The sequence below is a fragment of the Macaca nemestrina genome, chromosome X, assembly GCF_043159975.1.
Source record: "Macaca nemestrina isolate mMacNem1 chromosome X, mMacNem.hap1, whole genome shotgun sequence".
In the NCBI taxonomy this organism is placed as follows: domain Eukaryota; kingdom Metazoa; phylum Chordata; class Mammalia; order Primates; family Cercopithecidae; genus Macaca; species Macaca nemestrina.
The window spans coordinates 23,580,197-23,605,993 of NC_092145.1; the positions used below are offsets into that span (position 1 = coordinate 23,580,197).

Consider the following 25,797-nt stretch of genomic DNA (forward strand, 5'->3'; position numbering starts at 1 on the left):
TTTAAATAGCCTTGAGGAGAAAGGATGGCAGAGGTCCTTAAATCTGGGGCCAGCCCCAGACTAATCCAGACTGAGAAGAATCTGTAATCACTAGGCTTACAAGTTCAAGTCACTCCAAGGCTCACAAGTGTGAGTTAGCACTTAGGACTGGGATGACTACAGGCTGGTGTAGGCTAAAAGAAAAGGGGCAGAAAGCTGTAAAGCAGGCCCCGGAGTTAAGTTACACTGCTGAGCTGTAAGCAGGCCCAGCAGTTAAATTCAACAAATCTTTGAGAATCACCTACGGTGTGCACGACATATTTGGCAATCGGTCAAGAGGAGAGTAGACCTAAGTGGAACCTAACTGGTTGCCATTGTAGGTCCAAGTTAGTACCAACCAGCAGGAACCCAAGTGAAGAGACTAGGTGAACATCAGGATTAGGGACTTGGGTAGATGTGTGGGTAGAAAAAGAAGAGTGAAATAACAGGTCCTAAGTGACTGCTGCAAGGGTGGAGCTTGGCAAGAAGCCAAGTCAAGACTGAGGCAGGGGCCTCTTTTAGGTTTCCTGCTCTAGGGCAGAACTGGTCCCTTAGTGTAGTCCTTAACAGGTGTCAACAAGCAAGCACACCTGGCTAACGTGGAGATGTGGGAAGGGTGAGAAATAAGACACTTCTGGACAGGGAGATCAGCTTGAGTGATAGCTCATATGACCTCTCATTTTTGCTAATCAGTTTGAATCCTGTAGAGGTTGTATATTTTTAATTTAAAATTGTATATCCAGCTTCAAAAACAGTAGAACCTAAGTTCATTATAAATAGATGAGAAAATTCTGGTAAGCAAATGAAGAAAATAAATTTCAAGTATAATCCTACCACCAAGATTTTAGCATTTTGGTGTGCATTTTATACATTGAAATTCTACTTCTTTAATGGATCCCTAAATTCCACATGTGCCTCCCCATTCCATTTAGTTTGGAATAGTTTCCTGAATATATTCAAAAAGATTTTCTGTTCAGTCAATGCAGATTCCCCACAGTAACCCTAATATGCTGGCTTTCGTGGCCTCTTAGTAAGTAGATGTTTTATAAGGCATTATTCCTTGATTACTTCTTTATAGGGTTTCTGTGAAATTCACAACCTGTCAGAACAGCATGGCTTCCAACCTGCTCACCGCCCTGCTGGGCAACACAGTGAGCACTCTTTCTAAATGGAGTAAAGCTGATTCTAGGAAAAAAGAGACAGACTCAGGGAGCAAGTGAGAAAAGGGAGGCTAAAGGAGAAGGTGAAACATTGAAGTCATAAGCAGAAGGCGGGAAAAGTGAGTCAAGGATGCAGTCCAAAGGTGAGAAAAGATAATAAAGTCATGTAACATGGTTACCAGAGGCTGGGAAGAATAGTAGGGGGTTGGAGACTTGGGGGGAGGTGGGGATGTTTAATCAGTAGGAAAAAAAATAGAAGAATGAATAAGACCTGCTATTTGATAGCACAAAGTGACCATAGTCAATAAAAACTTAATTGCACATTTTAAAATAACTTAAAGAGTGTAATTGGATTGTTTGTAACTCAAAGGATAAATGCTTGAGGAGATGGATACCCCATTGTCCATGATGTGCTTATTTCACATTGCATGCTTGTATCAAAACATCTCCTGTACCCCATAAATATATACGACTACTATGTACCCACAAAAATTAAAAAATGTAAAGTGAGGTAAACAGAATGACTATGACAGGAAGAAATGAATGAAAAAAACAAGTTCTAGCTGTTTATCTCTCTCTTATCCTTCATACACCTAGATATTAGTTTTCTCTTTACATTTAAGGAGAGCCTGGTATAATGAAATGAGCCCATTACTGGAGGCCAGAAGACCTGGGTTCCACTCCCAGGTCTGTCATTAACCTGCTGAAAGATCTTAGGCAAGTCTCTTACCTGCTCTGGATCTAAATCTCCCCACTTGTAAAATATGGGCTTGGAGTACATGATATCTAACGGTCTGTTTTGTCCTGGGTGTCTCCTATTGCTAGGTATATACAGAATCAATTTCACGTTAAAATAGAATTCCAAGTACCATTTAGAATTTGGTTGTGCATCATGCCCACCACATGGATTTAATGCTAAAGCGTTATGTGGGAACAAACAATTATAATTGTTTTAATTACCCAGAGTAGCTAGTAATTTCTATAAGACTTGGGAGCACTGTCTTAAGAATGCTGTTATTACACTGTCACTTTTCCACGGTCTTTCCAATTTAGGCATGATAATTTCAATGTCCCAGGAGTGGAGACAAGATTGCTATTAAGCTGATAATCTTGCTGGTAATCTTGTTCTTCCCCCCTTCCCCCCAACCCCACCCTTAGTATGAAGGTTAACACTGAGCAGTGAGAGTCTCTTAGACTCCATCCAGTTACTCCACCAAAGAATGTGAATCAGATGTAACCTGTCCAGGTCATTGTCAGGCCTGCATAAGGTCTCAGGCAATTATACATAATCACTTCTTTGTAGCTTTGAAAAGGTGTCTGACAGAAGGTATCGTCTATCAGGTGCTGGACTAGCTATCTGATTCCAGAGTTCTCTTCCTAGCTTGGTTTGGTAGGCGTCAATATGGCTGTGGGCATAGGGGGTGGTGGTCAGGCAGCTGTTCAGCTTGATTCTCCAGGACCCCCCAGGATAGTCACGTGGGCCAGAAATCTTTCTGGGCAGTTAATCCTAAGCAACGTTAAGCCTTCCATCTTTCACACATGCAGCACTTTGAACTGCTTTATGTTTTCAGAAATAAAATAAAAACCAGTTGTAATTTGGTGTGAATTTCACACGTGCACAAGCATCTAAAAGGCTTGTTCTCTCTCCTTACCCCCACCAGGAAACCTTAAGTACCCAGTCAAACTGTGCTTCCCTCAAAGGTTTATTGCTGAGTCCTGTGGGCTCTGGGGAAAGGGCCTTGGTTCACTTCCTACTTATTCTTTGTTCTTTGATGTGTCTAACTGCACCTTGCTCTCCACCAGATGCTAAAAGATTAGACTGCCTGCAGAGAGAGCTCCATTTTAGAAGGAACTGCTGCTACCTGGTAATTAGCCTCTCACCACTCTTAGCAGTTTTCCTTTTACCAGGAGTTAAAACCCCAGGAAGGGTTACAGTTTGGTAAATGAATTTCTTCTGTCTCTGCCCTGAAGGAGCTCCCTTTCCTAGTTCCCTAGGTGATTTACTGAGTGCAGACTTTCAAATTATGTTCAGCTTATTTCCTAGAAAACTTGTTGCAGCTGACTATATTGGTAAATGTGTAAAATATGAACCTTTTTAAAAAATGTCAGAATATTTGCATTTTTACCAAAAAGTAAAATAGTCTTTAAAAAGAATCCCTCCTAGGGTTTATCCCTCAAGAAGTTCTGAGATTCCTGGATGTAGCCTGCAGAAAAAGTCTTACCTTCAGAGGGGTTTAAGCTCTCTGTAAATAAGGTGCACACCTATTGATGTTTATAAACAGAGCTCAGTCGAGTTGAAGGAGTGCAGACCAAGATTTCACCAGATGGCTGAAATTAAATCAGCATCACTGAAAACATGCTTAGCCTAGAATTGCACTAAATGGTATCAAAATGTAGAACTATCTCCACACTTCCTGTTCTAATTAACACAAGTCCAATCCTCTCAGTGGAGTGTTCTACTTGGTTCTGGCTTCCAAAATGCTATTTGGAGTTCAGGATTTGAAGAGTAAATGACTGATGGAAATTAGCCAGAAGGAACTAGTTCACAGTTGTCCCCACAAATATGCTGAATGACAATGAGCTTATACTATTATGGATGGAACCGGTTCTGGGCCGGTGTCAGAGTGGGTGATTGGTGTAAGTTACAAAAGGGATAATACATGGGGAAGCTCTGAGGTTTACCAAAAGACCAGAAGGAAAATACCAGGTGGTTGGCCAGACACGCTGGCTCATGCCTGTAGTTCCAGCACTTTGGGAGGCTGAGGCGGGTAGATTGCTTGAACCCAGGAGTTCGAGAGCAGCCTGGGCAACATGGCGAAATCCCATCTCTACCAAAAATAAAAAAATTAGCCAGTCTTATAACCCAGTCTCAAAATAAGTAAATAAATAGATTAAAAATTTAAAAACAAAATTAAAAAATTAAAAAAAGAAAATGCCAGGTGGTGGACTTAATTTTTTATGTTTATTTTTCTTTTTATTTGACACAGAGTCTTGCTCTGTTAGCAAGGCTGGAGTACAGTGATGTGATCATATTTCACTGCAATTGAACTCCTGGGCTCCCACTTCAGCCTCCTGAGTCGCTGGGACTACAGGCATGCACCACCATGCCCAGCTAATTGTTTAATTTTTATAGAGACATGGTCTCACTATGTTGCCCAGGCTGCTCTTGACCTCCTGGCCTCAGCAATTCTCTTGCCTTGGCCTTCCGAAGCTCTAAGATCACAGGCATGAGCCACTGTGCCTGGCCCAGGTGGGTGACTTTAAAAGGAATTGGTGAACAAAATAGGTTGTCAGAAGGAGATTTTATAAGTTAATGCCACAGAAAGCTTTTGCTATGAGAAGCCATGATTTTCTTTTCAGACCTGTGCAAATGCTAGGGAGTGTTGAAGGAGGGGTTCAAATACATGCACACATTAGTGAGGAATATTCTGAGCATCCCCACTCTCAGATAGGTTGGTGTGGGGAGAATTCAGTAACAAGGGATGGGGAGTACGCGAGGCAAAACTGCTTGGGTAGCCCCTTGTTGTGCATGTGGTCTGTGGGCCAATTGGTAAAGAAACAAATGTCAAGGATGAGCAAAGTGATGCATAAAGGTGAATGAAAGACGGTAAAATGAAGCCTAAACTCAGGGATGATGCACATAAACACGTATCCCGGCAGAAGGCAAAAGGGGAGCAAGCCTGTAGGACCTGTAAAGAGAATACCAGGAATCTCTAGGACACTCCCTCTCTCTTAACCTCCCCAAGTCCAACTGCACCTACTATAGAACCATCTCTCCCATTTTTACCTCTTTCTATTCTCACTACCACTGTCTTAATCCAGGCTACCATCTTTTCTCACTTGAACTATAGCAGCCCCAACTTGGCTACCTGTCACCTGTTTTACCCCCTCCTCCACCTATCCCTTAAACCATCATTCCTCAAAGTGTAGTCCACAGACCAGCAACATCGGTCTCGCTTGGGAGCTTGTTAGAAAAGTATATTCTCAGGCCTCACCACATATCTATAGAATCTGAACCGGCATTTTAACAAGATCCCCAGGTGAATCATATGCACTTTAGAGCTTGGGCAGCAATGCCCTAACTACTTTTAGGCTGGTGTCTCTAAGACACAACTCTGACCATGTCAAGTCCCTGCTGAATATCATCCAGCTACTCCTAACCCCACCCTGTACCTCACCTTCAAGGCACATGGCTTCACATGCCACAAACAGCTCCCCTTGGTATGACTTCTGCCCACTTTTCCAGGCCCAGGGTCTCACTTTCTCCTTTAGCAAAACCAAACTGCTTGCAGTTTCATTGTTCAAACCAGGTTTTCTAATCTCTTCTGCCTCTAACACTCTTCTTCTTTCCCCTGGCTAACTCCAATTCTTGCTTCACACCTCAGCTTAGATGTCCCATCTGTTAGAAATCCTTTCTACTACGCTCTCACCCATCTTTATGGGTTAGGTGATCTCACATTACCCCCTGCATACATCCCTCCACAAAATCACTTAGCTCAACCTGCTGTGATTAACCATGGATGTGCCTGTCTTGTCTGCCAGCCTATGTGTTCCTTGGTGGTAATTCCTATGTCTTGTTCATCTCAGTGTCCCCGGAGCCTAGAAGAGTATGTGGCATAAGCAGGTGCTCAATAATCTGTGTTGAATTGAAGGGACAGTAGAAAGGATCACAAAAGGATAATGGCATACACAAAAAGGAAAGGGCAAGCACATGAAAATTAAGCCCAGAGTTTTGGCAGATAAAAATTACAAACAGGAAAAGAAAAAGAGCTCGAAAAAGACAAACAATAGAGTAAAAAGCATGCTAAAGGAGAGATGAGGCGTTGACTTTTACAGTGTTTATTAAGGAGAAGGTTAAGACTGATGAAACAGTTCTCTGTCTCTGTTTTTGTGTGTGGCTGTTATGGCTGAGACTTACCTATGAAAATGTGGAATCAGAAGATTAAAATGACCAAAAGGTAATTTATTTACTTGCCACCTGGAGAAATGATCAGCTGATACTGGTTTATCTGAGAGAAAACCAATAGTTATGTATGTGATTCTAAATATTGCAGATCTTGAACATTCAAATAAATATTGCCCTTGTCAAAACAGACCCCTCAGATGGTATAAATGCTAATAGCTAGGTGTAATCCATTCTCACACTGCTATGAAGAAATACCCGAGGCTGGGCAATTTATTTTGTTTTTTAAGAGCTTTAATTGATTCACAGTTCCGCATGGCTGGGAAGGCCTCAGGAAACTTATAATCATGGCGGACGGGCACCTCTTCACAGGGCTGCAGGAGAGAGAATGAGGGCAAGCAGAGGAAATGCCAGACACTTATAAAACCATCAGATCTTGTGAGACTCACTCACTGTCACGAGAATAGTATGGGGGAAACCTTGCCCATGATCCAATTACCTTCATCTGGTCCCGTCCTTGACACGTGGGGATTATTATAATTCAAGATGAGATTTGGGTGGGGACACAGAACCAAACCATATCATCAGGTGACCACACACCAGGATTTGTCCAAGACAGGCCTGGTTTATACCTGTTGTGACAATATCCTTATTACAAGTGCCCCTTGTTATCCTCTAAAGTGTCCAGGTTAGGTTCATAAATTATATGGGCACCTAGAAGTAGTCAACACTTACTGAGTTCTTCCTATGTGTCAGACACTGTGTAAAGTACTTTACATGAATACTCTCACTAGAAGCTCACTATGATCCCTTTTGAAATAGACATGCAATTCACATAACAGTAAGTTAATCAAATTCATCCTTTTAAAGTGTACAATTCAGTGGTTTTTTTGTATATTCATTATGTTGTACAACTATCCCAACCATCTAATCCCAGAATATTTTCATCACCTCTAAAAGAAACTCTATGCTCATTATTAGTCACTCCCACCCAGCTGCTGGAAACCACTAACTTACTTTCAGTCTCTAGGGATTTGCCTATTCTGGCTGGTTCAGAGAAATTGAATCATATAATATGTGACTTTTTCTTTCTGGCTTCTGACAATTCTATTTTACAACTGAGGAAACTGAGGCTCAGAGAGATTAGTCTGCCCACGATCACTCTTCTACTGGGTAGAGGAGTCGGAACTAGACCCAGGTGTGTCTGGCTCCAAAGCAAACATTCTTAGCCACCATGCTGTGCTGCCACCTCATATTTATTGCAAAGGCTCAGCACATTCTTGGAACTCTTATTTGGCCCTCTGTAGCTGGGCACATTCTTTCCAAAATGCCTCACAAATCTTCATTATTTGAGAGGGAATTTAGTGTTTGAGAAGAGCCAAAAGTCATAAAGAGCAAATATGGTAACTAAAGTGGACCATCAAGCTGGGTCATTGCTATAGACTGACTTGTATTCTCCCAAAATTTATATGTTGAAGCTCTAACCCTCAGTGTGACTTTATTTAGTTAGGACTTTTAGGATGTAATTAAGGTTAAATAATATCATAAATATGGAGTCCTTATCCGATAAGATTGGTAGCTTTATAAGAAGAGGAAGATTCTCTCTCTCTCTTTCTCTCGCTCTCTCTCGCTCTCTCTCCACCATGTAGAAATGTAGTGAAAAGGTAGCCATTTACAAACCAAGAAGAGAGCCCTTACCACAGCCCAACCATACTGGCACCCTCATCCCAGGTCTCCAGCCTCTAGAAATGTGAGAAAATAAATTTTTATTGTTTGAGCCACCCACTCTATGGTATTTTGTTATGGTAGCCTGAACTGGCTAAGACAGTCATATTTGGGGATAAAAAATGAAGCATAACCATTAAGTCAGGAGAATGAGTGATTATCATCTGTGACTTTGAGAATAATTTCCTGAAGGGGGCATAAGAAATATTTTGAATGCTAGAGTCAGCATTGGAAACAGGGGAAGCATCTATAAGACATTTTGTATGACACTATGCTTTTAACTTTTAGAATACCTATTGTATTTCTCTGGAAAATATAACAAGTATAAGAAAAAAGTAAAAATAACCCATTATGCTAGTATTAATGATATGCTATATTTCCTTCCAATCTATCTTTTCCTGAAACCTTAATTGTATAGTCTGTATTTTTTTAAAGCATACAATTAATATGTAAGATACATTAAAATTTCTCTGTTTTAAAAAATCTTTTAATTTTAGGTTTGGGAGCACATGTGAAGGTTTGTTACATAGGTAAATTTGTGTCACAGGGTTTTCTTGTACAGATTATTTCATCACCCAGGTATTAAGCCCAGTACCCAATAGTTATCTTTTCTGCTCCCCTCCCTCCTCCCACACTCCACCCTCAAGTAAACCCCAGTGTCTGTTGTTTCCTTCTTTGTGTTCATAATTTCTCATCATTTAGCTCCCACTTATAACTGAGAACATGCGTTATTTGGTTTTTTTGTTCCTGTGTTAGCTTGCTAAGGAAAATGGCCTCCAGCTCCATCCATGTTCCTGCAAAAGACATGATCCTGTTCTTTTTTATGCCTGCACAGTATTTCATGGTGTATATGTACCACATTTCCTTTATCCAATCTGTCATTGATGGACATTTAGGTTGATTCCATGTCTTTGCTATTGTGAATAATGCTGCAATGAACACTTGTGTGCATGTGTCTTTATGGTATCATAATTTATATTCCTCTGAGTATATACAGTAATGGGATTTCTGGGTCCAATGCTAGTTCTGCTTTTAGCTCTTTGAGGAATTGCCATACTGCTTTCCACAATGGTTGAATTAATTTACACTCCCACCAACTGTGTATAAGTGTTCTCTTTTCTCCACAACCTCACCAGTATCTATTATTTTTTGACTTTTTAGTAATAGCCATTCTGACTTGTGTGAGATGGGTATCTTATTGTGGTTTTGATTTGCATTTCTCTAGTGATCAGTGATATTGAGCTTTTTTATATGCTTGTTGGCTGCATGTATGTCTTCTTTTGAAAAAATGTCTATTCATATTCTCTGCCCACTTTTTAATGGGGTTGGTTTTCTCTTGTAAGTTTGTGTAAGTTCCTTATAGATTCTGGATACTAGACTTTTGTCAGATGCATAACTTGCAAATATTATCTCCCATTCTGTAGGTTGTCTGTTTACTCTGTTGATAGTTTCTTCTGTTGTGCAGAAACTCTTAAGTTTAATTAGATCTCACTTGTCAATTTTTGCTTTTGTCGAGATTGTTTTTGGTGTCTTTGTCATGAAATCTTTGCCCATTCCTATGTCCAGGATGGTGTTATCTAGGTTGTCTTCCAGGGTTTTGATAGTTCTGTGTTTTACATTTAAGTCTTTAATCCATCTTGAGTTAATTCTTGTATATTGTGTAAGGAAGGGATCCAGCTTCAATCTTCTGTGTATAGCTAGCCAGTTATTCAGGCACCATTTATTGAATATGGAGTCTTTTCCCCATTGCTTGTTTTTGTCAGCTTTGCCGAAGATTAGATGGCTGTAGGTGTGCAGCCTTATTTCTGGACTCTCTATTCTGCTCCATTGGCCTATGTGCCTGCTTTTTTACCAGTACCCTGCTGTTTTGGTTACTGTAGCCCTATAGTATAGTTTGAAGTCAGGTAACTTGATGCCTCCAGCTTTGTTCTTTTTGCTTAGGATTTCCTTGGCTATTCGGGCTCTTTTTTTGTTCCATGTGAATTAAAAAAAAATTTTCTAGTTCTTTGAAGAATGTCATTGGTAGTTTGATGGGAATTGTATTGAATCTTAAATTGCTTTTGGCAGTATGGCCATTTTAATGATATTGAGAATGTCTTTTTTCAAATGTTGTCGAAGGTTGTTGTTGATCAGCTAATTGACAAAATTTGCTAAAGCAAAAACTAATAACAAGTTATATATATATACATACAGACATCTCAAATTTTTCATTTTAACATAAAATGTATACATTTTATTCATATCCCAACTGTTTGATATAGGGCCAAGACCTTTTCTTTAGTATGGACTTCTCTGATTGTATTCCCTTTTGTCTTTCTTCCATAAACCACATCCATAATCTGTCGTCAATGATTTCCAGTCTTGGTTTATTAACTGTGGAACAATAATATAAATGCTTGCAAAGCATAAGTACAGAATCTTTCCGGATTTTGATGTCTTTCCTCCCTCAATCTTTTATTGCTGTCATATCCAAAACTAATTTGGCAGCACATTTTTGGGGACTCCCCCTTATTGGGTCTTTACAAAAATATAAGTTTAAGTTTCATAGAAACAACTCTTGCTATTAGTGCTCATTATAATTTTTGATATACATACCATTTAATTAAATGATGTAATTATAATAATAAGTAGAGCTTGTCAAAATATTTCCAACAACGTAATCATTAGTAAGCATGGGACTCAATTGGTCGCTGTCAAAGTGTACAATTGTATTCGAGTCGCCTACTAGCCATGAGCTTTCATCACAATGTGGGCATCTGCCAATTTTTGTTTGTTTGTTTGTTTGTTTGTTGTTTTTTGTTGTTGTTTTCTTGAGATGGAGTCTTGCTCTGTCACCCAGGCTGGAGTGCAGTGGCGCGATCTCAGCTCAATGCAACCTCTGCCTCCCGGGTTCACACCATTCTCCTGCCTCAGCCTCCCAAGTAGCTGGGACTACAGACACCAACCACCATGCCCGGCTAATTTTTTGCGTTTTTTAGTAGAGACGGGGTTTCACCGTGTTAGCCAGGATGATCTCGATCTCCTGACCTTGTGATCCGCCCACCTCGGCCTCCCAAAGTGCTGGGATTACAGGCATGAGCCACCGCGCCTGGCCCACATCTGCCAATGTTTTAAAGAGAGAATGGAAAGCATTATATGTGCATTATTAAGTGGAAGTTTGGTAAAGAAAGTTTCTACCATCCTTGTTTATTTAAAAAAAAATTCAGACATGTACAGAGTAAAAAGTTAAAGTCCCCCTTATTCTATCTCCTCTCTAGGAATATTGCTGTTACCAATTTGGTATATATTCTTCCAGATTTATTACTATGCATACATCTATACATGTGCATTGCTGAAGTGCTTATGCATATGTGCATGTGCAGATGATGTGCTGGGCACTGTACTAATACCTTGATGTGAATTATTTTATTTAATCCTCACAACAGCCCTATGAGATAATATCACTATTATCTCTATTTTACAGATGAGTAAACTGAGGCTCAGAAAGGTTCAGTAATTTGCCCAAGGTCACGTAATGACTAATTTGTCTCCCTCTTAAGAGGACTATTATACTAATGTACATGAATCAAGTTAAATGTTTGGGTTCATTTATCCACTTATTCAGTAAACATTTATTGAATGTCCACTCTGCCAGGCACTGTACTTAATTCCAAAAATTCAAACACATGGTTTTTATCTTCAGGTATCTAGAAGAGGTAGATCAATCTGTGAGCTAAATGATTTGCCCCAGTTCGTCCAGCTAGTAAGTGAATAGAGAAAGATTACAATCCTGATTTATTTTAACAAATTGGTATATAACAGTCCTAGGTGCACAGAAAATTTGGTAGATTTGTTTTTAGAGCTAGCCATTTTGAATATTATTGTTTCCATGAGAAGATGAGTTTGGAGCCCCCAGGAATCAGTGTCTAATTGTTATGAACCAGTAAATTAAAGATTATAAATCCAAGTTATGAATGATTTGTTTAAATTATAGAGATAGATAGATAGATAGATAGATAGATAGATAGATAGATAGATAGATAGATAGATAGATATTTAAAGGCAGATATTAGGATGAGACAGGAATCAGGATTGGAGTTCCAATTCCTTGGGTGGGAGGACTGACGGGTGGTAAAGAATTTAGATCTGCTAAGGAGCTTGATTAGGATATTGAAAAGTACCAGCTTAAAAAAGAGCAAGCAATTGTACAGAGAATCAGAAGTCCAGAGAAAACAGAAAAGAGAAAGAGAAAACGGGAAAGTCGTATATAAGGCGGTATTACAAGAAAGAGAATCATAACATCAAAATTGAGAAATTTGATCATAATGATAGAAAAAAATTAAAGGCTGCATGTTGAGACAGAACCAAGACCTTACCTATTACATAACACATTCCACAAAGCTGGCCAATTTCAATGTACGCTATGGAGGACTGAAGAAAAATGCCTCTCGCAGAGATGGGGGTGGAAAGCTTGAGCTACATGAGTGTCTGACCTCCAAATGCATAAATGCCAAAGGCTTTTAGAGCCAGTTGGCAACACTTACAGGGATGGAAGAATCAGGGAATTATTCTTATAAACATAGTATGGGATCTTACGAAGGAAACAAAAATAAAGCCTTAATTAGAAACCTTAAAAGAATGGTTACATATTCTTTGTAATTGCAGAAACATGTAAATATACAAACACATGGAACATGGCAGTGTTGATGGGGAGGATTAAGTGCCCTGATGGAAAATAAGAATAAAATATGAAAAGGAGAAGGGAAAATATTGAGCTTCTTAAATTGCTTGCAAAAAAACTGGAGTCTATGACAGAATTTTGTCCTCATGACTGAAATGTTTCTTTGATGTTAGAAAAAGTATTGCTGTCATCTCTCTCTTTAGAAATTCTTTTTTTTTTTTTTCGTAATAAAAATCCCGTGGCAGCTCCTTGTCCGTGAAGGATTTTAAAAATAGGAGCGATTTCATGTGTCTGCAATGGTCTGTGTCAGCACTTGCCCTAGGCAAGGTTGCCACACAGGCAAAAATGTACCCCTCTCCTCTATAAACAGGCCCTCCCTGGCAACCCCATTCCCTTGGTGCCCCCCCAGGGGAACTGACCCCTTTTTCTTGGACTACAGCTCCATTGTGATCTCCCACATCAAATCAAACCCCCTTTCCCTCGGTAGAGCAGCTCTGTCTCCAGGTGCAAGGGATGAAATAGGTTTCACCCTTTGCAGCCTATTTTCATTTAAAAATAGCACCCGGGTTAACCCAAATGAATCTTGAGTCGGTGGAGCTCTGGGCAGTAAAACCAAGTACAGAGAAGTCCATGGGGAGAGGGGCATAGTTTTTGTCAGTGGGGGAAGGGGGTGAGGTAGGTTGCCTTCCTGAAAGCTATTAAATCCCAGATGTGGGCTCTGTTCAGTGTGGTGCTGCCTTGAGGGAGGGAGGAGGTGGTGGTGGATGGACTCTCTGACCTCTCAAGGTTGCTGTTAATTCTATGGGTCGGTGATTTCCAACTACATTTCCCCGCGCCTGGCTTCCTTTGCAGTACTGTAGGCACCGCGTGACTCGGCTTTAACTAGGGGTTTTCAGCAGCCTGTCTTTGTGCCTATCAGCCAGGGCTCAATTTTCCCATCACGGTCCTCCCTGCAACAGCAACCCCTGGGTTCAGCAATAGTGGAGGCTGAAAATCAGCCCCAGCCATACTCAGCTCAAAGAAATTTTTCACAGAGAGCTCTTCAAAGCTCCTGTTCTCAGAGAAGTATAAGAAAGGGACTGTTTTGTGCTCACGGTGTGTGTGGGCTTTATGAAGAAAAAAAATCTGTGGCCTTATGTGAACAGAGTATGCTGTATGCAGATTTGGTGGGCAAAGCTACAAAATGAAATCTACTCAAGGGGCTCATATAATCATATGGTCAATTTCATGTTGGATCAACAAACATTCAGGAGCCCAATACTATGTGCCAGTCTCTGAATTAGAACTGGTGAGTAACAAGAAAAATAAAGCAAAGTCCCTGCTATGGAGAAATTCAGTCTAATGGGGAAGATAGACATCCAGGGCAAGAAGTGCTAGGCTTGAGGTAAGTGAGGGTGTTTGGAGGCATAGGGGAGCTTGCCCTTGGCTCAGCCTGCGGCTGATAGGGATTGAAGAAAGCTTCCCTGGGGAGATGACATCTGAGCTGAGTAGGAGTAAGCCAAACCAAAGAAATGTGGAAAGAGTGATAGATGGAGAAGGATGACATGAGCAGTGGCATGTAGGCACACAATGACTGGACAGGTATGGGGAACTAAGAGCAGGCTGCAGTTATTAGAGAGGAAAGTGTCAGGAGGAGGTGGGCAAGAGGCTGGAGGGGCAGGCATGGCCACAGGAGGGAGAGAGAGCTGAGTCTCCTGTGCTGAGGAGTACACAGGCTATATCCTGAGGGGGAGCCACTGAAGGATTTCAAGCAGGGGAGTAATAGGGTCGGATTTACATCTTGACTAAACTATCTGTCAATTTGGAAGAAATCATTCAAAGTGCCCATGGGATGAACTGATTAAAGAATTCCATTGAAAGGGTAAATTTGCAGATGTAGCCATAGTTAAGTGCAAGGCTCTCTTTTTTCCAAGATGGTTTGTCATGAGACTTTTTTAGGGATGTCGCTAAAACAGCATACAGACAGATACGTGGATCTATCTGTAAAGGTCAACATCTTTTAAAAGGATGCAGGTCCTCTAAATAGTGCTTAAAGGAAACAGGGCTTGCAGAGAGTCTTGTGACTTCTACCCTTTATTCTGTGCTGCAGTAACAGTATCAGGTTAGGAATGCAAATTGTGCTATCATCTTTTTGTTTTGTTTAGCAAAAGTCATCTGGGAAGGCATTGTTTAACCTGAGTTGCAGCCATCTAAATCTTGCTGAAAAGGAGTATTTTGGATTAGAATTCTGCAGCCATTCTGGAAATAATGTAAGTTGGTTTCATTATAGGGTTCTTTGTGTCTAGCATTGCTTCTAAACGCAGTTTGCGGCTAGGTATACAGGGTTCAATTCCCTGATTGAAAATGAAAAACTATGTGCACCCTTGCAACATGATTAGATTTAATAACTAGTGTTCCTCCTCCCTCTTTGTTTATTAACAGTCACCTTGGCCAGGTGCGGTAGCTCATGCCTCTAATCCCAACACTTTGGGAAGCTGAGGCAGGTGGATCACCTGAGGTCAGGAGTTCAAGACCAGCCTGGCCAACATGGTGAAACCCCATCTCTACTAAAAATACAAAAATTAGCTGAGTGTGGTGGTACATGCCTGTAATCCCAGCTACTTGGGAGACTGAGGCAGGAGAATCGCTTGAACCTGGGAGGCAGAGGTTGCTGTGAGCCAACATCGCACCACTGCATCCCAGCCTGAGCAACGGAGTGAGACTCTGTTTCAAAACAACAACAACAACAACAAGTCACCTCAGTTTGCCAAACACAAACTCTTTTACCCCACGTTCCTGTTTTGTCACTCTGTGAGCAGCTATGCATGCTTTAGCAATTTTGCCTTTCCAGAGCCTGGACCTCAACCTGCAGAATTAAGACTTTTAACCTCACCAGTGAATATTCAGAGGATTCTCCTTTCTCAGGCCCTAACATTCGTGATATTCTTCTGCTGTGTCCTGCCTTGGTATATCTGTGATCTGGCACCTTCCCAGAAAGGCTCATTATGTCTATTAGACTGGCATTTGGGGACTGGAGGGTTCAAATGTGGAGCCAAATGCCTTCATTAGTCTTTGTAGCAACTAATGAGCCATGTATGTGACACCTCTGTCATCCTACTAAGGCAGTGGAGCAGTGATTCAAATGTCAACAAGAAAGAGTTTATAGATCAACAGTGTTCACTGTCATTGGGAAAATATAAGGGGGCAGATTAAACATGGTATGCCACCTATTTGACATTGCTGTTTGTTTCTACCTTTAGAAGTCTAAATAGTCCTGGTACTTGTTTATTTCATGTTAATCTTTATCTATTACTGAAAAAAAAACTCTGCTCAGTGCCATGCTCTACCAATTTTTTCATTAATGTTATTACAGGTTTGGTTGGAACTTTTGAAGCCCATAATAAAGCAGGTAAAAAGTAAGTATGGAAAAGCATTTAAGGAATAGAGTTCACAGTTAGAGCTTGAAAAAGGTTTCAGCAACCTCACACAATTTCTCATTTTAATATAAGGGGAGAAAAGGGCTTTGAGATATTATTTCAATCCTTAATACATCCAGTGAATTCAGCAATTTAGAAAATTATTTTAATTTTGCCTGAGATGAAAGAAATCATGCTGCTGGATCTTTGAGTAAATCTGAAGAACTCTGGTAATTACAGTACTCTGTGGATTGGTTTGAGGAATATATCTCATTTTCTGGCACTGCAAATCTTCGAGCATCCTTGATGTCAATCTGCAATGCCATTCACTGTCTGCCTGAAGATTCTTTAGTTATATCCTGTCACAAGCATTATTCATTCGCTTTAGTTCATATTTGAGTGCCTACTATGTATGAAATATTTTCTCCCTATATTTTACAATCTAGTGTGATGGATCTCAAGTTTCAGTGTGCATTAGGATTGCCTGAGTTTCTCATTAAATGCCAATTCCTGGGCCTTATTCCTGGGTTGCCAACAACCTGCATGTTTACAGAATTCCACAGATGTTTCTGAGGCAGGCGGATTTCTTTCAGGATTTTGCACTGTTTTAATGTCTCTTTTACTGGTTCATCTTCCACTACCTGCTCTTTACATGTTAGTGCTTCCCAAAGTTCTGTCTGTTCCCACTGCATAAGTATTACCTGTCACATTATTCCAACAGCTTCCAAACCCATTCCCCCCATTCATCATCTACATTACTCCCAAAGAAATCTGTTGAAAATACCAACCTGATCACATCACTCTTCTTCTTAAAATGCTTCCATGACTCTCTACTACCTACCCTTCAAGCAATAAAGTCCCATTTCCTTAGGATGGTACACAAAGCATTGAAATCTGGCTTCCTTCCTAGCCTCGTCCCTGCCACTAGCCACTTCGTATTTCTACCTCTGCTGACTTTGACAAAACTAATCTCAGATGGAGGCTTAGCAGATAAAATACAGAATGCCCTATTAAATTATAATTTTGATAAACAAAGAATAATTTTCTTATATAAGCACATCCCATGCAATTGTTGTTTATCTGAAATTCAAATTGAACTGGGAGTGCTGCACTTCTTATTCACTAAATCTGGCCATTCTACTCGGGTCTCAAGTCCTCTAAGAGGACATCCTTGACCTCCTCCAAACTCTTTTCTCCCTTCTCTGCTTCCCCAGCACTCAGTGCTTATAGCATTTTAGGGTGTTGTAATTGTCTAGATGTCTGTCTCTTCTACTAGACAGTGAGCTCTTGGTTGTCTTTTTACTCCCAATACCTGCTTTGCACATAATGGACACCAACAAATATTTACTGAATCAATGGTGTTAATGCTGCATGTGTGCATTTATGTTTTGTGTAAAAGTTAATTTTCAAATGCAAGCAGGTGTGAAGATAAGCATATGTGTTTTCTTAATGTATATTATAAGATAGATAGAGGCATCAGTCCATCGTGCTTCGAATTCTCTTTATGAGATACTTAGGCCCGGTAATGTACACCTGCCTCAGCTGAAGTTGAACCCTTCTCTCAGTCAGGAATGCAGAATCCCAACTAGCAAGTGCTGTATTTCTATAAATGGGATACTTCTTAGGAGAGGACATAGTAGGTCCCAAAGGGGCACATTTATACAAATAAACTCAAAGGAAGACAGGGTAGAAAGAGGGGTGGGAGAACTTTCCTAATCGCTGTACACATAGAGACACAATCCAGAAATTGTGACACTTTACACATGTGATAAATGGAAACATAGAAGTCTGTAGGAGGGAGTGATGGGGAGGGGAGGGAAGAGGAGAGGTGTGTGTGTGTGTGTGTGTGTGTGTGTGTGTGTGTGTGGACCTATAACTGTTGTGATGGACATTTAAATAAAACTTATGGAGATATTGTGTTTTAAGATCCTAAGGAGATTGTTTTCAAATTTATGGTGAAATTTTTCCCAGTGGACCCTGGACATCTACGGGAAGAACTTACAAGGTATAGTGATTACCTGTGTATCTCTGCATGATGTTACTTAAGAATCATTATTCTCCATTTATTGGGGGCAAGTGCTTCTGGCCCTTCTCACAAAACTTGGCTTTAAGTCATTCTCTGGGAGATGGTGAGGATCTGGAGAGAGGGTGGGCCTAGCTGGTTCCCCAGGTGTTCATCTTCCAAAGGGTGGAGACTACAGGAAGAAAGAGGGGTGTTCTAGAAGTTCAAGCCTGGGCATCCACTTGGGGATTATGCCATTAACTACTACAACAATGAGTGTGCTGTCCTTCATGACACCTGTGTTTCAGTCAGAGAGGGCAGCTTAACAGCACAGGTATAATGCCAGCCGATTTCCATGGAAACTGAAAATGTGGGGGTTGTGAATGTATCTCACGGAAGACAAAATATTCTGTAATGATGATAAATACTTATGAAAAAATGTCCTTCAGAATTACAAAGTAAACCTACTTCTGCAAAAACATATTGTCAACAAAACACTCCTCAAACCTTACTCTATTTTCTAAACTTACACATTTTTTTTTTTTTTTTTTTTGAGATGGGGCTTTGCTATATTGCCCAGACTGGTCTTGAACTCCTGAACTCAAATGATTCCCCTGCCTTGGCCTCCCAAAGTGCTGGGATTACAGGCATGAGCCACCATACCTGGCTTAGATTTAGACTCTTATACATGAAAGAGGTCTGAGAGATAATCTAATCGAGCCCTCTTAGTTTACAGATGAAGAGATAGGTCATGGGAGCTAAAATGACTTGTCCAAGATCGCCGGAGGTTGCCAGTTATTCTCCTTGATGTCTTCCCCCGAAAAGAGTTCATGGCCAGTTCAATCTTTGCCCCTTTTGTAAAGACTTTTCTCAACGACCTTTGCAAAAGTCGCTTTTTACAAGCCTGTCTTTCCCTCTTTCTCTACCCAAATTCTCTCTTCACATTTGTGAGCTACAGGCCACTTTCCCAAATAACTTGATACCTTGGTATATATATGTATGTGCATTTGCTAACCCATTTCAGTCGAGTTTCAAATTGTGACCAATTTTGATTGAGATAAACTCCCCCCACTCCAAAAATAAATAAATAAATAAAGAACGGGAAAATCAATGTGATGATAAATGATTCATCAGCTGTTCAGAGCAAGGATTTGGTATTTGTAGCAGGCAGCTGCCTTCTTAACAGCAAGGAACGTGTCAAATGACAAGAAGTTCCCTTTCTTTCATGCTAGGAGCAAAACGAAATTCACCTTTCCTTTAGCAACTCAAGCTGATTATTCTCATTTACAACTATATTTGAAAACAGGCAATGGCAAAGGTTAGGCTTCATTTATTTGTTTCCCATTGGTCCATTTAAATAATACTTAACTGTAGTTGAGTTTACAAGGATGCCTTGTCTAGGCTAATACGTGGGTTTCTGAGAGTAGTGTGCAAATGTAATTTTTCTAATTGAATGGTTTCTAATGTATAAGGGGAGCTCATAATTTGAAGGAGTATAATGATGAACACTTTTGTAAACTGAATAATCACCTACTAATTTATCTGCTTTTTCAATCTAGATTTTCATGTATCACTTGTGATTAATTTTGATTCACTACATTGCCTTCAAGGCTTAATTGGTTAAAAAGGAAGTCCACATAGACCTTTATTTAGAAAATCACATTTTTATAGGGAAATACCCACAGTACTCAGTGTTTTAATTTATAAAACAAAATACTGGGGCCAGACGCAGTAGCTCACGCCTGTAATCCTAGCACTTTGAGAGGCCAAAGTTGGGGGATCACCTGAGGTCAGGAGTTCAAGACCAGCCTGGCCAACGTGGTGAAACCCCGTATCTACTAAAAATACAAAAATTCACTGGGCATGGTGGTGCATGCCTGTACTCCCAGCTACTAGGGAGGCTGAGGCAGGAGGATCGCTTGAACCCCAGAGGCAGAGGTTGCAGTGAGCTGAGATCGTACCACTGCACTCTAGCCTGGGTAACAGAGTGAGACTCTGTCTCAATAAATAAATAAATAAATAAATAAATAAAATATTGGAACCAATCTTGGACCATGTAAGAAGGTAATTAGTGGTAGGTAGTCTTTATTATACACATTTCTTTCCAAAATTTGATTCTCCTTTGAGGATGACTTTTTTGTAATTGTGCGATAAATGTTATCTGTTTAGCAGAGCCCTAGATACCAAGCTGCATTTCATAGGTCCCTGATGAGCTTTTGGTGGGAAAAAGGGCAGTTTGGTTTAGTTCTTTTCAGCAAACATTAATTATACTGACTCTGTAAAATTATGTGTTGGGCACTGGTGATACAGAGAAGGTGGTCCAGGCAAAGGGAATAACAGGCAGAAGCATAGCCCCAAGTTCTTCATTTCTGAAACACAGTCTTTTGGACAGGAGGCAGCCTGAATTCAGGGGCAGACCTAAGTTCTAGCCACAGATTCACTATCCTTGGATGATATGACCTTGTCAACATCACCTAGCACCTCTCTTTCTATAATTGTAAACTGGGGTGATCATTTCTTGCTCCACCAACCTAAGTTGTTATGGTAGTGCGTACTTGATAGCGTTTTGTAAACTGTACACTACTAGCCTCCTGAGTGCATTTGTTCTTGCTGGATCTCCTATTCTCTCTAGCTGGGAATGTGGCTTTGCTACGTGGCAGAAACCACCAGAGGATGATTGGCCAACTTCCTCAAGTTGGCGGGAGGATTTGGCCAGGGTGATTCCTAATGGCCGTGAGGCCTGCCAAAGTGTTCGATCAGCCAAGTTGTGGTCCAGGTTTGGTCTGGGGCTGAAGCAAAGCCTATGCATTACTCACCACCCCAAAAAAGGCATCTGACTGACTGGGGGCACCATTCCTTTCTTGAATCATCTTGGATCTGGGAGAAAGAAAATGCTTCTTTCTTATTCCTGTTTCTTTCTCAAGAGATTCTTCCCAATTTCTTTGCAGGTATCTTTTTACTCTTCAAATAAAGAAGGATTTGGCTCTAGGAAGGCTTCCATGCAGTGACAACTGTACAGCATTGATGGTATCTCACATCTTACAATGTAAGTAGCAAATGTCTGTCTGCTTTGGGACCTATCAGCCAGGTAGAGAACCAAGCACAGGAGCTGAGCTCCCCACACACGCCTATCACTGTGTTAGGGTTTACAGAGGAGAGAAAGCCTGGATAAGATACAGAGAAACAGCATAGCCTGAGCCTGAGTTTCCTTGTCTTTAAAATAGTGACAAGAATACCTTTGGTTCTGTGGATTAAATGTAAATGCTGATTTTCTTCTACCCCAGTCCAACCTTACCCTCCTACCGTCTCTGGAATTGCTGTCCAGGAGCTGGTTTGGGCTAATCTGGGCATGGGCTTTGCCAGACAGGTCCCCACTCCCTCTGCTTGCCCCAGGATACTTCTCTGATACATGCTCTCTGTGGCACATAGTCACGTTTGTTGTGATTTCCCTGTTGCTCTTTATCATGATTTCAGAGAACAAAGCACAGAGTACAGCAGGCAGTGAGAGGCTAAAAGGGAAAAAAGCCCCAGGCATTTATTAGCATTCCCCATATCCTAACAACCAAGAAGTAGCTGGACTAGGCTGAATAACGAAGGTAGGTAGAAAGTGGTCTGGAGAATAGCAGGGGCCTTGCAGGGAGGGGGGTGATGCCTGGCAGGCCAGGCTGCTCCTACAGCCCCAAGGGCAGGGTGTAGGCAGCTGGAGATAGTATCTCTTCTAAAGCCAGCTGGATGTTTTCTCCCTTCTAGAGAGGCCTCCAAAGAATAGGCTGTTTCTTACTAGTCCTGCAGGATCAAAATTTCATTTTTTGTATCTTAAGTTCATTTTTTACCTCTGTACTTTACCTTTCTGATAGTCCAGAAATGGCAGATTTCTAATTTCACCCCAGAGCCCCGGAATGCAGTGCTTAGATAGGGACAGTGTCTGAATAAGTGTTTACCAAGTGACTCCTGACAGGGACAAGCAATGAGAGCTCTAAGATCTCAGAAAGGCAGGGGGCAGTAAGAGAAATGGTAATCATGGAAGGCTGTTGGAGAAGGTAGCTTTTGTGCTGGGCCTTAAAGGGACACATAGGAATTGGATAAGTACTGGTCAGTAAAGGAAACAGCATGAAAACAAAAATGGTGGTTGGACAATAAGTGGCATATATAGAGGATGAAAAATGACCCAGTATAGCCCAAACATAGGGTCTGTTTAGAAGAAGTGATGGAAAATGCACCATTTTGAAGGGTCTTGAATGCCGAGGACACTAACCGTCATGTCCAGTATTGTACTTTGGCACTGGGGTAGGAGTACAGGGTAGAGCAGGTAGAGGAAACAGTGCTAGAAGACATCCTTCTCCACTAGCTGCCTGTTGAGGCAGCAGTCAGAGGATTGGGGCTCCCAAGCAGTCTCTAAAGGGGGAGCCCAATTTCATGCTTAACAGTTCTGCCTTAAGGATTTGAGCATTCCCTAGTGGCCATTTCAGGCATAGCACAGAGCACTTGAGCTTTTCTAGAGGATATTGTTTGTCAGTAGAAACTCTTTCCATGGAAAAAAGCTAAAGTTCCAACTAGGTAGTTCTTCGCAATTGATCCCAGTGAGACTATTTCACCGAACTCTAACGTGGTATGCAGAACACAACTAGATTTGTCTAATTTTCCATTCATCTAATATTTGTTGGATACCCGCTATATTTTAAGCATTCAAGAACCTCCACATTCCAACTTTCTCGTCTCCTTTGGTTTCACTTACACACCTCCTACTCTAGCCAGACACTCCCTCCCAAACACAAGTTGTGCATTTCAAATGAAGCGTCCCTCTTTTATGAACTCCCTCAGTAACTCTTCTTGGTCGTTAATTCAAGAAAATTGTATCATGTACCTACCACATGCCAGATACTATTATAGGCACTGGGAACACAGCAATAAACTAAACAGACAAAAGTCCTTGCCCTTGTGGAGCTCACATTTTGGCAGTGGGGTAGAATCAGACAATGACCAAAATAAGTAAATAAATTATATAATACGTGGCAGCATGTGATAAGAGCAATGGAGAAAAATGAAGCGTAAGAGGGAGATGGAGGAATTCTGCGGGCAGATACTGAATATTTATATTTTTAAATTTTATTCTTCTTTTATGGACAAGAGTTAACGTTGGCATAAATATTTATTTTATGAGATGGGGTCTCACTCTATCGGCCAGGCTGTTCTCGGCCCACTGCAACCTCCACCTCCCAGGTTCAAGTGATTCTCCTGCCTCAACCTCCCGAGTAGCTGGGATTACAGGCACATGCTACCACACCCGGCTAATTTTTGTATTTTTAGTAGGGACAGGGTTTCACCATGTTGACCAGGCTGGTCTTGAACTCCTGACCTCAAGTGATCCTCCCGCCTTGGCCTCCCAAAGTGCTGGGATTACAGGCGTAAGCCACAGTGCCTAGCCAGCATAAATATTTAAATAAGGTGGACAGGGTAGGCTTACTGGGAAGATGACAGCTAAACAAAGACTTGAAGGAGGTGGGAGGGTAAGCTATGCAATAAAATCATGTGAAAGAGAATCCTGGCAAAGAGAATATCCAGTGCAAAGGGCCTGAGGTGAGAGCATGACTGGGGTGTTCAAGAAACATCAGAAAGGCTTTTGTGGCTGGCTGGAGCTCAGTAAGAGAGGAAGAGAATAAATATGAGGGCCTTAAAAGCATATTAAAGGGTCAGGTGTGGTGGCTCCTGCCTGTAATCCCAGCACTTTGGGAGACTGAGGTGGGAGGATCGCTTGAGGCCAGGAGTGCACATCCAACTGGCCATCTCTTTTTTTAAAAAAAGTATTAAAGACCTATAGCATAACTCTAAATGAGCAGATAAACCATTGAAGCAATTTAAGCAGAGGAGTGAAATAATCTGAATTAGGTTTTGACAGGGTCATGTTGGCTGCTGTGGTGAAAACAGACCTCAAGAGGAAATGGTGGAAGTGGGGAGACTAGATAAAAGGATATTACGGGAGAGCGAGACCATGGTAGTTTGGACCAGCATGGTAACAGTGAAGGTGCTTATAACATTTGTCACCTTCTGTTACTGGAGATATTTACTCATTTGTATGTCATAATTGTGTTCTTAGGTTGCTATAGTCTTGTACGGAGAGAAAAATAAGCACAGCCTTATGTGCTTTTGTTTTTCTTAGGGTCAACATGGGATTTGTGGTTAACAAACTGGAAAATTGGGGTGTGTGTGTATGTTTGTGCATGTGATTTATTTAAAAAAAACAGCTCTATTGAGGTATAATTTACACATCATAAAATTCACCCATTTTAAATGCACAACCCAATGATTTTTAGCAAATTTACAAAGTTGTGCAATCATTACCGCAATCCACTTTTAAAACATTTCCATCACACCAAAAGACATCTCTCATCCATCCCTACTTGCAGTCATGCCCTGTTCCCACGCTCAGCCCCAAGCAAACACTAATTTGCTTTCTGTTTCTATAGTTTTGCCTTTCCTGGACATTTCGTGTAAATGAAATGATAAAATATGGGTATTTTGCATTTGACTTTTTTCACTCAAAATAATGATTTTTAAATTAATGCATACTCTAACATGAGTTGCAGCAGTTTGTTCCTTTCTTTTGCTGAGTAGTATTCCATTTATGGATTTACCCCCTTTTTTTTTTTTTAGACGGAGTCTCACTCTGTCGCCCAGGCTGCAGTGCAGTGGTGCGATCTTGGCTCACTGCAACTTCCACCTCCTGGGTTCAAGCAATTCTCCTGCCTCAGTCTCCTGAGTAGCTGGGATTACAGGCAGGCACCACCACGCCTGGCTAATTTTTGTATTTTTAGTAGAGACAGGGTTTCACCATGTTGGTCAGGCTGCTCTCGAATTCCTGACCTCATGATCCACCCACTTCAGCCTCCCAAAGTGCTGGGATTACAGGAGTGAGCCACTGCGCCGAGCCACAGTTTGTTTATCTATTAACCTGGTCGTGGACATTTGGATTCTTTTCCAGTTTAGCTATTATGAATAACGCTGTAAGCATTGGCACACAAGTGTTCTTGTGGATACAAGTCTTCATTTCTTTTGGGTACATTCCAAGGAGTGTAATTGCTGGGTCTTATGATATATTTATATTGAACATTTTCAGAAACTGCCAAACTGTTTTTTAAATTGTTACAATAACATTAGAAACGTACAGGGTTTCTGATTTCCTCACACCTTCACTAACACTTGGTATTGTATATCTTTTTGATTATGACCATTTTAATGGGTATGAAGTATCTCACTGCAATTTTAATTAGCATTTTCCTAATGACTAATGATGTTGAGCACAGTTTCATGTGCTTATTCCAATGTTTTCCTTGGTAAAATGCCTAGTCAAATCTTTTGCCCATTTTTAAATGAGTTTTTATGTTATTATTGAGTTTTAAGAGGGTTTTATAAATTCTGATTAAAAGTCCTTTATAAGATACACAATTTGCAAGTTTCTCTTTTAATATGTGGCTTGGCTTTTCATTTTGTAAGGATATCCTTTGAAGTACAACAGTTTTAAAATTTGATGGAATTTCACTTTCTGTATATTTTTAGTGGATCATTCTTTTGGTGCTGTATCTAAGAACTCTTTGCCTAACTTAAGGTCAAAAAGATTTTCTCCTAGAACTTTTACAAATTTACCTCTTATAGTTAGATCTATGATCCACTTTGAGTTAATTTTTTGTGCGCTTGCATGGAGTATAGTGTGAGGTAGGGGTCCAATTTCATATTTTTGTGCGTGGATGTCCATTTGTCCCAGCAACATTTGTTGAAAAGAATATTATTTTTCTTCATTGAATTGTCTTGGCACATTTGTCAAAAACCAATTGACCATAAATGTAAGGAATTACTTCTGTGCTCTCAGTTATGTTTCATTGATCTATATTTCTATTCTCATGCCATTACCACACTGTCTTAATTACTGTAGCTTTGGG

At 40.7% G+C, this 25,797-nt stretch overlaps 1 protein-coding gene across 1 annotated transcript in view; it reads left to right on the forward strand.

Moving 5' to 3' along the window:
* The first annotated feature begins 2,580 nt into the window (after positions 1 to 2,580).
* Positions 2,581 to 25,797, forward strand: part of LOC105481463 (FERM domain containing 7) — a 35,182-nt gene continuing 11,965 nt past the window's right edge. Inside the window, exons 1-7 of the mRNA XM_071088523.1 lie at positions 2,581 to 2,694; positions 2,840 to 3,043; positions 11,489 to 11,548; positions 14,611 to 14,715; positions 15,819 to 15,861; positions 17,788 to 17,866; positions 20,812 to 20,909. Coding sequence (XP_070944624.1) covers positions 2,581 to 2,694; positions 2,840 to 3,043; positions 11,489 to 11,548; positions 14,611 to 14,715; positions 15,819 to 15,861; positions 17,788 to 17,866; positions 20,812 to 20,909 — 703 coding nt within the window. The remainder of the gene's footprint in view (positions 2,695 to 2,839; positions 3,044 to 11,488; positions 11,549 to 14,610; positions 14,716 to 15,818; positions 15,862 to 17,787; positions 17,867 to 20,811; positions 20,910 to 25,797) is intronic.